We start from the raw sequence: 15614 nt of genomic DNA on the forward strand, positions 1-15614 counted from the left end.
GTAGTTACTCTTTCGTGTGTGTTGATTCTAACGACGGAGGGACGGCTTTTTTGATGTCACACACCCGCCCAGCGAACGCCCAGCCACGCCTGTGTTTTTTCAGCGACGCCTGCGTTTTGCCAAACACTCCCTGAAAACGGTCAGTTGCCACCCAGAAACTCCCACTTCATGTCAATCTCCTTGCGATCAGCTGTGCGTTTGGAATCGTCGCCAGAACCAGTGCAAAACCATAAAGGACTTTGTACCAGTACGACGCGCGTGCGCATTGCGGTGCATACGCATGCGCAGATTAGCCTTTTTTTTCACTGATCGCTACGCAGCGAACAACAGCAGCTAGCAATCAACTCGGAATGATCCCCAGTGTCACAATTTGTTGAGGGATTTGGTAGCAGTGATGCGTAACTGACCCTAGGGTTGGATGTCGAGCGTCATCTTACTCTGAAACCTCCTATTTGAGTAGGGGTCTTAGCACCCCCATTTAATCTTGACCATTGAGGATACATATTGCAATTTGCCTGGGCAGGCATTAAACTGAAGACTTCTACCCTATCATTGATTTATCTTTATTTTATTATAGGGCGAGGCGGGCAAACCAGGAGATCCTGGGCGAGATGTAAGTATTTCAATCTGAATCAGGCTTCCCCATGTCATACATTGTAAATTATTTCTTATTGTTTTGTTCCCCTGTGTTTTCTTAATCTTTCTGAGGAATGTATTTATTTAGGGACTTCCAGGACTGAGAGGAGAGCAAGGACCACCAGGACTAATTGGCCCAATCGGGCCCCCAGGAGCACCAGTAAGTAGGCGCTGGCAGACCATTTAAAGTGGACCCGTCACCTACAGACAGTGGAGGCAGCCATTTTGTGGGATAAAACAATGTTCATCCTACCATTCGGTCATACCTCCCAACTATTACTGCATGTTAAGGAATGGGGCACCCGGCCACGCCCCAGTGCCCATTTTTTTGTGCACACAACGGGAGTTATGTATCAATTCACTTGTTAATGACATCAGAGTGCCCATGCTTCAGTGATGTCACCAGTTTGTAGTGAACTGATAGGCTACTTTTCCCCCAGTGTTGATGTTTCCCACAAAATGGCTGCCCCCAGCTATACATTTAATGTTTTCTTCCATACAGGTCCCTTGCACTTGTTGGTCTAGTTTGTGTGACAGTAACATATGCAATATACACTTTTCTTTTCCAATGAGGCACACAGAGCAGTCATCAGACCCATATTTATCTTTGTCCACCTTCCACCCTTTGGTGCACTGTCCTTTATCAAGCCCAGTGTCAGACCGGGGGATGAAGGGCCCACCGGGGGATGCCGTGTTAGGGACCCATGCTTAGAGCCTTGGCTAACCATTAGCGAGTGCATGGTGTGAGCCCCTTGATAAATACAGTATATATAGTCCATCAGTTCATTGGCTGTGGCTCTGTTGTCAGCACATGTTTCTATCTGCAGACAAAAATATATTTCTTATGAAATAATAATAATACTTATTAGGAAATAATGTCCGGCCACTGACACAGATAAACATATATAAGATAATGTGGGCACACAGGGCAGTCATACCTTCTTCCCGGCAGTCCAAGAATAAATTGTGGCCATTAGGTGCACGTTAAGTTGAGCCTAGTAGAGTGGGTTCTGACGGGTACCGCTCACTAACTCAAAGTGGCTGATTCTGCTCGCAGCCTATGGAAGTGCGAGTACAATCAGCCAGCTGTAATAGGCTGAAAATGCGCAAGGTGGACTGCGGCTAATGTAATCTGTCCTTTTGCTTTTTTTTTATTGCAATAACATTTGTTTCGTTTTTTTCATGACATGTAGGGCAAACCTGGTGAAGATGGAAAACCTGGCCTCAATGGTAAACCAGTGAGTGGCTCTTTGTTTTACAGATATTTGATGTAAACAGAATCTCACATTAATAGAACCCTGTGCGGTCTTTCAGCCATCATTATAGACTCTGTTTTTACTTTGTAGGGAGAGGAAGGAACGCCTGGAGAAGATGGGAGAAAGGTGAGTACAATCCATAATTACCTGACTCTTCTGTAGGGGATTTCCCATTTCACAGCTGCCACATTGACGATTTGTCTGCTGCAATTAATCCAATTAAAGGGGTAGATGCAATGTAATAAATACTAGAGATTAGCAATCATGGAATATAATGTTCAATAGTTACCACGTGGGCTCAGCACGGTTTAATCTGGTTCCTCCCATTTTGTGACATCAGTGGTGTAGGTCTGCCTGGAGCACAAGTTCACCTGGAGGGTGGCCCTGCCAGACGGTATTGCGCCAATGGGAGATGCATCTCTATTGAAATAAATGGCATCTGGGAATAGTGCTAGCGCTCATTTCATATAGGCGACCTGTATTAACTCACTTTATTCTATCTTTGCTTTAGGGTGACAAAGGTGAAGCGGGTGTTGCTGGCAGAGATGTAAGTTGCCCTGAATTTGGAAATATTCACTAATAGCTTGAACTAAAGTATAGAGAGTGAATAAATCTCTCAGTACCCAGACCTACAAATTCCGAGTGAGAAAACCAGGGAGTTCCATCGGTCAGGACATGAGATGGCTATATGGTGACTGGGCCTAGATTCATCAGTGGCCCATAAGGCGATCTGGTCATTTGACCCAATCACCAAATGTCCATTTATGTTGCAATAACTGGTTACACATAAATAATTACTTATTAAATGTTCCTTTGGAACAGCTGAGGTCCACAATAGGTCCCACACCACTCTCCTCTCTCCTCTACGCTCAGGTAGCCCAAATGGTTAGCAAACATAAATGGTATGCTATTGATGGTCAGAGGTTTTGCCATAGGTGGGAGCAAAATGACGCTATGCATTTTAAAGTCCCGTCCTGCTTCTCTGATTGGCATACACTCTACTTTTACGGCAGGACCATATATTGAAAAGGGGAGAAGACCCTTTACTAGAGAAATACAGAGTAGCTGCTCCCATCAGGAATAGTCCAGAAACAAATTGAAGCATTCTTAGGGGTGTTTTTTGGTGTGGAGATGGACCCATGGTCATTTTTACTCTGCAAAAAAGCTTGGACTTTGAACCAGCCCAGAACTGATGGTCTTTTGATCTCATCCTATGCTTTTAATGGGGCTCAATTGTTGTCTCCGCGTTGCACTTCAGAAGTTCAAGCAAAGTCTTGAAAAAAGCTTCACACTCGCTCAAAATTGTCTCATGTCATAGAGACGGTCCCAATGATCTCTTGTTCTCATGACTTAAGTGATTAATAAGGCTGAACAGGGCAATTTTGTTTAGGTGACGCGCCTTCAGTCCTATTGGAGAAAGAGTGCTATATAATTAAAATTATTATTGCTACATAAAAACAAAACCCAACGCATCAGATGAGTTTGGTAAGTGATGTCTTTTTTTAACACCTTATGATTTTAGAGAAGACTTTATTTCCCTGTCCCTAAAAGATGATTACAATAAAGGCTTCCTAAGGCGTTTTACACCTTTTCCAGTCTTTCATTTGGAATTTTTCTATCAGTATCAGAACGGAACGTTGTATCCAAACCACTGATTGAATTCCCCCTTAGAGACATCTTCTTCAGCAGAAGTAACAAAAAAAATGTGTTCTGTATTCTAGGGTCGTGATGGATCTAAAGGTGTACCGGGAGATGGAGGTCCGACAGGTCCCGCTGGCTCGCCAGGTGTTCCGGGACTACCAGGGCTGATTGGTCTTCCTGGACAGGTAAGGTGTCTGGTGCATTTCTTACCTTAGATTGTATGCTCCTCAGGTCAGAAATGTTTGAATGTGCTGTTCATTTCAATTTGTTTGTCACGTATACGCTGTTCCATATCACCACGTGTTTCCGTAGACGTCTCTAACCGGCTGTAATGCAGGATCATTGTGAGATTTGATACAGAGGGACTTCCAAAGCTATAGAAATATTAAACAGCTGAGATAGTTTGCAGCTTGCAGCTAATTCGTCATTTTAAAACCCATGGGGTAAATGGAATAGGGTTCAAGTTGCCGGAAGTTCGTGACTTCGGGCGGGAATGCCCGTATTTTTAAAGCGGAAATCTTTGCAAGACAAAACCAACCTAGTTTTCCCTTGTAAATGATCGCCGCTTTAAAAATACCGGCATTCTTGCCTGAAATCCCACACATCCGGCAACTCGGACCCTATTAAAGAGTAACCCCCAAATGTTATAAAACATGGGTGGTATCCTCTAAAAGTGGAGTAATTCGAAATGATCTGAGAACATCCTTTACTGTCGTTTATCAGTCCTTTCTTATGTAGTTGTTCACTATTCTCTCAGTTTTGACCATTTCCTACTTTGTAACTATGTAGGGCAGCCTTACATCCAGCCCTATATAGCTATATGATATAATGACACATATAGTTTTATGTCAGAACACTTTAATATTCAGACTCCCCGGTTTTGTTTCACTAGGGAGTTCCTGGAATTGCAGGGTCCCCTGGACTAAAGGTACGATCATTTTCCTTTTAGTAAGTAATCTGTGTATTTGTGATTATAACGGGTCAATTCCTGATTCTGATAACAAAAAAAAATAATAGTAAAAAAAAAAAAAAATATATATATATATAGTCACTAACTATAAAATCTGCACGTAGTTAACTCCTCTTAGATTAATGTTGATGCATTATATTGTTATTTTTGAAGGGTGACCGAGGTGAAGTAGGATCTAGAGGTGAACAGGTACGTACGTAATTCTCGGAACAGCGCTCTCGATTTTTGCAGGTTATGGTAAAAGCGTATATTATGTAGTGCGATTGTTCAGACCTATTTGAACAGTTGTGAAAAGGAAGATTACCTCCAGCTCGCTGAACATCATTTTACATACTTGCACTACTAGGGGTAAATTAACTAAGATGGAAGTTTTTTTTACAACTGATGATATTGCTCATAGCAACCAATCACATTCTACTTAACATTTATCTAGTTGCTTCTAGAAGATAATAGACAGAATCTGATTGGTTACTATCGGCAACATCACTAGTTCTTAACAAAAAAAACTCCCACCGTAGTAAATTTACGCCCTAGTCCAATTGTTCTCAAACAGTGTGCCGCGGCACCCTGGACATTTGCAGGGGTGCCCTGGGTTGGTGGTCCAGAACCAATTAAAATTATTTATGGTCAATGTTATAGGCAAAACCAGTGCTGGTGGCTTCCAAACATAAAATGTGTGGACAAACAGAAGCAAATATTGTCCCTCACCACACAATTGAACCTAAGGATGACATATAAACATAGTCTACTTAATTTAATGTTTTCTGAATTTCTCAATAAAAACTTTTGGCCTAGGGGTGCCGTAAAAAATATTCTGATACTCTAGGTCAGCCGTGGCCAACCTGTGGCTCTTGAGCCGCATGCGGCTCTTTCTTTATTCAAATGTGGCTCCCGACACTCAGTCACCTGACCACAACAGATCCTGGAAACTGGTGCACTCCAACCAGACACACAGCAGTACTATGGCGACTGAAAACTGAGGGAGCCAGATACTGGGCTGTAGTGACATATGAGGGTGGGCTGGAGTGACACAAGGGGGAGCTGGCTGGAGTGACATAGAAAGATCCTGGTAGTAGAGACATAATGGGGGAGCTGACTGGAGTGACACAGGAGGGTGCTGGCAACAGTGACACAATGGGGAGCTGGCTGGAGTGACAAAGGAGAATCCTGGCAGGAGAGACACAATGGGGAGCTGACTGGAGTGACACAGGAGGGTGCTGGCTGGAGTGACACAGGAGGGTGCTGGCTGGAGTGACACAGGAGGGTGTTGGCAAGAGTGACACAGTGGGGAGCTGGCTGGAGTGACAAAGGAGAATCCTGGCAGGAGAGACACAATGGGGAGCTGACTGGAGTGACACAGGAAGGTGCTGGCTGCAGTGACACATTGACACAGGAGGGTGCTGGCTGCAGTGACACATTGACACAGGAGGGGTGCTGGCTGGAGTGACACAGGAGACTGCTGGCTGGAGTGACAGATGGAGGAGCTGAAGTGTATTATGTGAATATGGCTTTTTCAATATATTTTATGTGGATCTGAATTTTTTTAATTATTTTATGTGGAAGTGTCTTTTTCAATGTATTTTATGTTGATTCTGGCTTTAAAATGTATTTTATGTGGATCTGGCATTTCCATTGTCTTTTATACCAGGGGTGTGGCCTACCAGGCACAAGGTCACACCCCATTTTTGCACACGCGCCTTCGGCTTGATGTCGGCTCTTTGACGTACCTAACAAGATGTTTTGGCTCTTTGTCTCTGACTGGTTGGCCACCCGTGCTCTAGGGTGCAATGGCTGAAAAAAGTTTGGGAACCACTGCACTAGTCTATGGATTTTTAATAAATAGACTAATTTGGGCCATACCAAGCAGTCTTGCTCTTTTAATTATACATATTTGTTGTCTGTATTTTCATCATGATCTTTGATTTCTTATTGTTGTTGGGGTGTTCCTTTATTATCCCAAGTTATGACCCTTTTTTAATTTAGGGGCCACCTGCAGTACCTGTAAATCACACCAACCTTTCATGTTTTACTTTTTTGTACAGGGGAAACCAGGAGAAATGGGGCAGAAGGGGGAGGCTGGAACTGCCGCTGTGAGTGTCTATAAAATAAAGCATGAACACTAACCGTGGATGTAGCAGCGTGGCGTGTCCTAACACTTGTAGTGACCATTTTGTTTTTCAGAACGTGGAAAAATCTCTCAGCGTTTTGGGGATTAAGGTAAGCCATTTGCTTGTGCAAACCTAGATCTGCGCCAAGGTTTCATCTTGTCCCGCATTGTGTTGTTGTGCAAGTGGACCACATGGTCACCTTACATATGCGTTTACAAAATCCGGCTTTACGCGTCACAATCTGAGCATATTTAACATTGATGTGGTTGGTTGACAATCTACAGTGCATCCGGAAAGCAGGGCCGGCAACAGAAATCTTGGGGCCCGGTACAGTGATATCTCTGGGGACCCCTCAGATTATTTTATATATATAATTGCATTGGAATTTGCTGTGCTATATGATAAATTGTTAATAAATAACTAAATAAATAAATAAATATGCACATATATATATGTATGTGTATATATATATATATATATATATATATATATATACACACATATATAAATATGTATATCTCTCCTTCCTCCCCCACATACATCACAGTCTGTCTCTCCCCAATATCTCCATGCTGCATGCCCAGCATCCCCACCGCATCCCAAAGCCCTGTATCCCGGAAACAATCCACTCTTACCCTGGGGAGATACTTACCTGCGCTCCCCAGTATCCAGACCCGAATGCTGCATAGCAGGTACCATGCAGCCCTCACACCCCACCGGCCCTCACACCCCACTAGAAGAGGTCGGCACAGGGCACAGGAATCCCGGCCAGCGGAGCTGCTGCCATGTCCCGTAGCTGCCTGCAACAGAGCTGAACCCGGAAAAGCGGACGCACACCCACGTCGCACAGTCACTGTGTGTAAGAGGCTCCTGCAACTCTGTGGCAGCACCCACACCACCTACAGCTTGCTGTCCTATTTAGACAAGATGGCTCATGTCCCTGCTTGGGGCCCCTCTGAGCCATGGGGCACGGTACAGGTGTCCCCTTTGACCCCCCCCCCCCCCCTTTTTCCACATTTTGTTATGTTACAGCCTTATTCCAAAATGGAATAAATTTATTTTTTCCCTCAAAATTCTACACACAACACCCCATAATGACAACGTGAATTTTTTTTTTTTAGATTTTTGCAAATGTATTATTCACAGCCTTTGCTCAATACTTTGTTGATGCACCTTTGGCAGCAATTACAGCTTCGCTGTAGGGATGGTATTTGCCTGGTGGTGAGCAGTGCCTGGTTTCCTCCAAACATGACACCTGGCATTCACGCCACACATTTCAATCTTTGTCTCATTAGAAAAGAGATTTTTGTGTCTCATGGTCTGAGAGTTCTTCAGGTGCATTTTGGCAAACTCCAGGCGTGGGTGCCATGTGCTTTTTACTAAGGAGTGGCTTCTGTCTGGCCACTCTACTATACAGGCCTGATTGGTGGATTGCTGCAGAGATGGTTGTCCTTCTGGAAGGTTCTCCTCTCTCCACAGAGGAATGCTGTAGCTTTGACAGAGCGACCATCGGGTTCTTGGTTACCTCCCTGACTAGGGCCCTTCTTCCCTGATCGCTCAGTTTAGACGGCCGGCCAGCTCTAGGAAGAGTCCTGGTGGTTCCGAACTTCTTCCATTTACGGATGATGGAGGCCACTGTGCTCATTAGGACCTTTAAAGCAGTAGATATTTTTCTGTACCCTTCCCCAGATTTATGCCTCGAGCCAATCCTGTCTCGGAGGTCTACAGACAATTCCTTTAACTTCATGCTTGGTTTGTGCTCAGGCATGCACTGTCAAGTGTGGGACCTTGTATAGACTGGTGTGGGCCTGTTCAAATCATGTCCAATCAACTGAATTTACCACAGGTGGACTCCAATTAAGCTGTAGGAACATCTCAAGGATGATCAGTGGAAACAGGATGCACCTGAGCTCAATTTTGAGCTTCATGATAAAGGCTGTGAATACTTATGTACATGTGATTTCTTAGTTTTTTATTTTTAATACATTTTCAAAAATCACAAAAAAAACTTTTTTCACATTGTCAATATGGGGTATTGTGTGTAGAATTTTGAGGAAAAAATGAATTTATTCCATTTTGGAATAAGGCTGTAATATAACAAAAAAGTGAAGTGCTGTGAATACTTTCCGGATGCACTGTATCCATAACAATCAAAGATAGACCTCCAAAATGATAGATAGTACAACCAAATAAGGTTGTGAATGTCTCCAGCAGAATGACTGCAATGAGCTGATTGGATAGATTCCTCATAATCATACAATTTAAGTATATTAGCCAACAATATTTGCTCACAATAAAATGCAGCTTGCTGATCATAGAACAGTGTGGTGTTCATCCAAGCACTAATTATCATCCCTCCCATTGCCACATGGAGAATAGTTCAAACAATGCCCAGGTGAAGATATATTTAATCTTTGAGAATGATAAATTGAAGAAGTTTCCCCCAACTTCTCTACTGTATCTGTCTTGAAGATTTGATACATCTCTCCCATACAGTGATTGTGTCTGGAATCTCTGGCGTGTAGATGGTAAGTTTTGAGAGAACAAGTGTAGCAGTAAGATCTAAAAATACCATATAACATTGTAATGGTCATGTGAAGGCTCTTCATTAGGCAGGACGCCAGTGAAATGTAACAGAACTAGATATAGATTGGGCAATTGGCTAAGTTAGACAGTTGACTAAACCCATTGCAAATGGGTGTGATGTCGTACATAGCTCATTCGCAACTTTCCCATCAGGCCTCTAGGCTATAGCTGTTATTATGGTTCACCACTGATGGACCAAACACAATTTAAAGCACAGTCTACTTCTGTTACAGATTTCTGCTCTGAAAGATGTCATAGAAGTCTTTGATGATGGCTCAGGAACGTCCCTTCTTACTGCCCAGAAGAGATTGAAGGGAGAACCAGGAGAACCCGGAGAAAAGGGAGCTCCAGGCAAAGATGTAGGTCCATAGTCCCCCTTCCTTTGAACTCTAAGCCAAGGCAATGTTCTGACACTTATGCTCAAGTTGGTGGATTTAAGTAGGACACAGAGATGATGGACTGGTGACCTTATCAAAGCATTCTACCTTCTAAATGGACGAATATGGAAAAGGAGAGTTAAAGCAGTAATTTAGCAGATGGGAAAGCAGTAGTAAGGAGTAAGAAACCAGATATAGAAGGCAAGTGTGTAGATAAGGAGACACACAAGAGACAAACAGTGAGGACAAGACAGAAGATACAGTGATAGATGGCAGAATGGGAGTAGAAAGGTAGTGGTAAATAAAGTTTTAGGTTGTGTCCATCAGCAAGGTTTGTATAATATGTGATACACCTTTGATTAGTTGGTGGGGAGATGTCAAATGGGACCTTTAAACTTTACCATTGAGTGGAGATCTCTCCATAGGGAGCTTGTAAGTATTTTAAGCTATTACAGCCTTGATCTAGCAGTGATCTCAAAATTGAAAAGTTTCTATTTCTATTTCATAATAATATCTTAGTGAAAAGTGATTATGATGTCTCTTTCTTCTTAGGGAACCATGGGATTTCCTGGTGAGAGAGGGTTTCAGGGAGACAAGGGAGATCAGGGCCTTCCTGGACCACAGGGCCCAACAGGACGCGCCATTGGAGAGAGAGGACCCGAAGGTCCACCTGGGCAGGCTGGAGAGTCTGGAAAACCTGGAATTCCTGGCGTTCCCGGGAGGGCAGGAGAACCAGGAGAGCAAGGAAAGCCAGGAAACAAGGTGGAGACGTATATTCTAACCTGCCTGATGAGATAAAGCAGATATTTCCCAGGACAAAAGCTACAGGGACAAATCATTAAAACGTGTTGCCGTCACTGTGAATTGAGGACAACTGGCGTCTTCTTTTATACCACAGCTGTTTGTGTTATATCTCTAACATACATAATGCCTGAGCTATCAGAATGTGGATGAAGTGTTGAAAAGGGACGAATGCAATTGTGACTTTCCCGTCCACATCACACCTGTGCGCAGTATAGAAGTGTCATCTCTTTATCACTCAAGAGTGTTATATATCTGTTTTCTTTGCAGGGAGACAGAGGGGACAAAGGGGAAACAGGAGAGACTGTGAGTAACATATCATCTGTGTGTATCTGTGCGTGTTACAGATTTCTATAATCTATTTAACAGAGAATTAACAAAAACTGAACAATTCACATATAAAGAATGAGAAAACAGGGGTTGAGTGTTTCCTAGCATAGTAATAAGTTATGTAATTCAATAAGAGTTATTTATAAACCATAAAGGTTGAAAATCGCAGCTCGAATGCCTTTTTGGGATGTCATGTCCCTACTGTTCTGCAATTGCAGTTGGATTTGGGGCCAAGGTGGCTGCATCTGCAGGAGCACAACGGTTGGAAGAGTTGGGGTGATGGGGGGATTTCTGGTTGAGTTAGGGTTAAGCTGAAGGATCCTTACTTTTACATAAGTGTGCAAAAATGAGGTTTTATTTTCTGGGATAATATTATTTGAATGAAATAAAGGGATTCAGGGGGTCATTCCGACCTGATCGCACATTAGGTTTTTTCACTGCGGTGCGATCAGGTCAAAACTCGGCAAAACTGCGCATGTGTATGCACCGCAATGCGCAGGCGCGTCATACGGGTACAAAGCGGATCATTGCTGGGTGATGGATTTAACGTGGAATCCATTTGCACAGTCGATCGCAAGGAGATTGAAAGGAAGAGGGCGTTTGTGGGTGTCAACTGACCGTTTTCTGGGAGTGGTAGGAAAAATGCAGGCGTTTGCAGGGCGGGTGTCTGATGTCAATTACGGAAACGAATAGGCTGAAGTGATCGCAGCGGCTGAGTAAGTTCAAACCTACTCAGAAACTGCACAAAACTTTTTTTGTACCGCTCGGCTATACAAGCGTTCGTATCTTGCAAAGCAAAAATACACTCCCCCATAGGCGGCGACTATCTGACCGCAGTGCTGCAAAAAGTAGCTAGCGAGCGATCAACTCGGAATGACCCCCTTAGGCAGCAAATTTCCCCGGTTTCTGCTTGAGGGAAAGCCGTCAGTCTTTTCCTCTTAGCATAGAGATTTTTGCATTTCAATTTATGTAGTTTCAGGTCCGCAATCCAGGAGATTTTGCAGTTTTTTTTTTTTTTTTTTAGTGGTGGCATTTCCTAACGATCATGAAACGGGCGTGCGTTTTAAAATAGGCCAGGTTGACAGGAAGGTGCATCTATGCACATAAACAGTTGTTGCATGCTCGCACTTTCTGCAGTTTGTAAATCACCCTTGATGGCTACTTTACTGAAGAAATTTTGAATTTATTATTAATATAGTCTTTTAAATAAAGGTTTTTTTTCATGATTTCTTGTTCATCTTTCATTACGGTTAGAAATATGGTATCGATGTGCTAAAATTAATGTTTCACTTTTCCTCAGTGTTAGTATCTTTGATAATATGAACAATTAAATTCACCTTACCATTGTGCAATGTCTGTATGTTTGAAAAGCTTCAACAAAAACATTTATTACAAAAAGTGCATAAAATTAAAGAACACCTTTTGAGTTTTGCAGTCACATCCCTACTCATGCGTTTATATTTGCATCTGTAGAGAACATTTCTGTTAGCTAGGAGACTGCAAGTAAATAACAAACTTAGATTTTTTTATGCAACTCCTGCAAATTTAATGCTCTCTTTCAGAATTGTGCAAAGTGAGGAGGCTACGACCACTAAGAAACTTTTCATGTAACTTGGAGGACATTGGGCAGGCTTACTCGTAGCTTATATTGTTTAGCTCAGCAATATACATACTTATATTAAAATCCATTAATGGGTTTGCTCACTGTTTGCAGTTCAACCGTCAATGACATTAAAATGATGTTATGTTATGTTAAATTAATTTGTACAGATAGTATTTGTATTACAATTTTATAGGGCAAAGATGGACAGAGGGGGCCAGTTGGACCATCAGGACCTAAGGTACTGTTGTTCACCAGAGAATGACTATAATTACAAGTATGGGTTCTAGTTATTGTGTTCTCATAGCCTTTTCATCCACTTTGCTGCCTATCTTCATCTATCCATGTATTGGTCAATACTGTGTCTTCTAATCTTACTTAGGGTGAAGTTATAGAACTTATTGCCACTGGACTGCCTGGAGAAAGAGGACTACCAGGTCCAAAGGGAGCCAAGGTCAGTTCCTGTTATTGTACATTGAGGCCACGTTACACCTTGTTTAAAAAATATATATGTACCCTCCTAGTTTTAATCAATCAAAGCAACTTTACAGCAAAAGTGGCTTCAACAATATACTTTGGCATGGCAAGAAAATGATCTAGAACTTATTTGTACAGTAAGATCACTATATTGTGTATAGAGTGGAGTGTGATCAGTAACTTTTCTATTTCTTGTCAGGGAGACGTAGGAGAAGAAGGCGAGAACGGAGCCAAAGGAGATAAGGTCTGGTTTTAGTAGTAAGTCTATAGAGAGGTCTTCTACCAACAATCTATTCTATATCTGCTCTCACTCTGACTCCCCTAATGAGTGCTCCTTTCATTCTAATGATTACTAAATGAACGTTGCTTTCCTCACTTACATCTGCAGTTTCAGGACCTTATGGAACCAGAGATATCTGGGCTTTTGTCACCTGGTAGATGTAACCATGGAACAGAATGTACTGTATTTTATTGTATTGGAGCAATGTCCTTTCAAATATATTCACATTTACTCCAATCTGCATTCCCATTGTTTTAATTAATCTTTTATGGGTTTGTTATCCCACATGCCAAACCAGTGTGGGAACATGAACCTGATTTTCTAATTCTTGTCTTTTCAGGGAGCAATTGGCCCCAAAGGAGACACAGGTGACCCCGGTGACAAGGGAAGAGATGGATCTCCAGTGAGTGTCTTACAGTGAGGTTCCAAAATGTATACATAGAAGTGTCCAGTATATGGAATTACTTTGGGAAATAATTCTGTGATGACTGTTATATAGTTGATGAATTATCGGATTCAACAAATTTTAAGGATCCGCCTCTCATTTCCGGGGTTGAGAATTTCCACCCCTCAGAATAAATGCATTTGCTGTATTTTATTGTATTGTATTAAATGTATTTATTGAGGCTTCCAATGTCTGCTGCTGAACTTACTTTCCTTCTAGGGTGCCCCGGGGGAGAGAGGACTTGCAGGGCCCGAAGGAAAGCCGGTACGTGGTGGGGTGGTTGTTTTGTGATTCAGTGTCACCAGATTTGGTGTTAGATCCTCCAACCAGTTTACTGTTTCTACCAGTTCATCATTCCCATCAAACATATACTATGTTCTCAGATAAATCTCCCCATGACAAATTATTGTAACCTTCCACAAAAGATTCTGCTGCCAAACAAGTCATCTGTCTAACCTGTCACCATTTGGCCCTTTCAGTAGACAGGCCACCGAATTTACTAGATCATCTGCCATTGCCATCAGTCCATCTTATCCATCCATCATCCATTCCTACAAAATAATGCCTCCTTCCCTCAACAGTTCACCTATATTTCCAATCTATTACTTTCACCAAATCACCATATTTATTGGACAATCTATTCATTTCACCAAATCTACATTTTCCACAATCCATTCTCCTTATCTCCCTTTGTTTCCAAGATACCACTTTCACTAACAATTCACTCAGAGTTTACACAACTGTTTGTATTCCAGGAATAGTCTACCTCTTTCTCCAAGCTATCCAACAATTAAGACAATGTAAGCCTTGCACCCTAAAATACTCCCTTTCCCATTAAACAAAACACTGTGTCTAACTAGAAACCCAAATAATGAACATGGCCACGAGTCCTAATTAACAAGGAAACCTTTTTTGATCTTTCATTGAGCATGGAGTTTGTAGCTGCATTTGCATAAAGTTGCAGACGGGCACTGCTGCGTGCGGCACAGAATCAGGCCCTCTGAACTGATCTTACAAAGACGTTGATAACAAATTGACACCAATATTTGTGACTAAATCACATCTCTGCCTAGTGCTGTCTTATTTTCTATTGAAATATGATGATAATGTCCTATGTATATTTAATCCCATTTGATTATTATTCTCTGCATCATGTCTGCAGCAGGAACAGAGTATGTTGAATGAACTTTGCAAAGGGAGCGATCTGGTAAATGGAGCGTCACGGTTATGTGACGGTCGACTCCGATAGGCTCACTATAAGTCTCACTGATCACTTTAATAGTTTCATTATAGATATATAGTTATTCTTTATAGTATTATATATTTATTGGACATTAAGCAAATTGCCCGGGAGTCTCTTCATTGAATGATCTATAATAAAGGGACAATTTTTCTGTTTTCTGAGAAATCAATTCACTTAGGTTTTGTCATGGTTAAAAAAAAAAGTACATAACATAGGATTTGATTTAGAATATGCATTTGTACAATTTTTCGTTCTAGCCTTTTAAAATGTATATTTCCTTTCAAAAATGTATATTTTAAAAGACCAATGGGGGTCATTCCGAGTTGTTCGCTCGCAAGCTGCTTTTAGCAGCATTGCACACGCTAAGCCGCCGCCTACTGGGAGTGAATCTTAGCTTATCAAAATTGCGAGCGAAAGATTAGCAGAATTGCGAATAGACACTTCTTAGCAGTTTCTGAGTAGCTCCAGACTTACTCGGCATCTGCGATCAGTTCAGTCAGTTTCGTTCCTGGTTTGACGTCACAAACACTCCCAGCGTTTGCCCAGACACTCCTCCGTTTCTCCATCCACTCCCGCGTTTTTCCCAGAAACGGTAGCGTTTTTTCACACATACCCATAAAACGGCCAGTTTCCGCCCAGAAACACCCACTTCCTGTCAATCACATTACGATCACCAGAACGAAGAAAAAACCTCGTAATGCCGTGAGTAAAAAACCTAACTGCATAGCAAATTTACTTGGCGCAGTCGCACTGCGGACATTGCGCATGCGCATTAGCGACTAATCGCTCCGTTGCGAGAAAAAAATAACGAGCGAACAACTCGGAATGACCCCCAATGTGTTTTAGCTTTCCAAATGATTTGCT

The 15614-nt window shown here is 42.2% G+C and overlaps 1 protein-coding gene across 1 annotated transcript in view; it reads left to right on the forward strand.

Moving 5' to 3' along the window:
• Nucleotides 1–15614, forward strand: part of COL7A1 (collagen type VII alpha 1 chain) — a 215617-nt gene that overhangs the window by 148771 nt on the left and 51232 nt on the right. Inside the window, exons 66-83 of the mRNA XM_063941553.1 lie at nucleotides 578–613; nucleotides 725–796; nucleotides 1830–1874; nucleotides 1983–2018; nucleotides 2404–2439; nucleotides 3614–3718; nucleotides 4426–4461; nucleotides 4657–4692; nucleotides 6546–6593; nucleotides 6685–6720; nucleotides 9431–9556; nucleotides 10127–10336; nucleotides 10646–10681; nucleotides 12502–12546; nucleotides 12688–12759; nucleotides 12982–13026; nucleotides 13403–13465; nucleotides 13727–13771. Of these exons, the coding sequence (XP_063797623.1) occupies nucleotides 578–613; nucleotides 725–796; nucleotides 1830–1874; nucleotides 1983–2018; nucleotides 2404–2439; nucleotides 3614–3718; nucleotides 4426–4461; nucleotides 4657–4692; nucleotides 6546–6593; nucleotides 6685–6720; nucleotides 9431–9556; nucleotides 10127–10336; nucleotides 10646–10681; nucleotides 12502–12546; nucleotides 12688–12759; nucleotides 12982–13026; nucleotides 13403–13465; nucleotides 13727–13771 (1128 nt within the window). The remainder of the gene's footprint in view (nucleotides 1–577; nucleotides 614–724; nucleotides 797–1829; nucleotides 1875–1982; nucleotides 2019–2403; nucleotides 2440–3613; nucleotides 3719–4425; nucleotides 4462–4656; nucleotides 4693–6545; nucleotides 6594–6684; nucleotides 6721–9430; nucleotides 9557–10126; nucleotides 10337–10645; nucleotides 10682–12501; nucleotides 12547–12687; nucleotides 12760–12981; nucleotides 13027–13402; nucleotides 13466–13726; nucleotides 13772–15614) is intronic.

The sequence above is a fragment of the Pseudophryne corroboree genome, chromosome 9 (assembly GCF_028390025.1).
Source record: "Pseudophryne corroboree isolate aPseCor3 chromosome 9, aPseCor3.hap2, whole genome shotgun sequence".
Lineage (NCBI taxonomy): Eukaryota > Metazoa > Chordata > Amphibia > Anura > Myobatrachidae > Pseudophryne > Pseudophryne corroboree.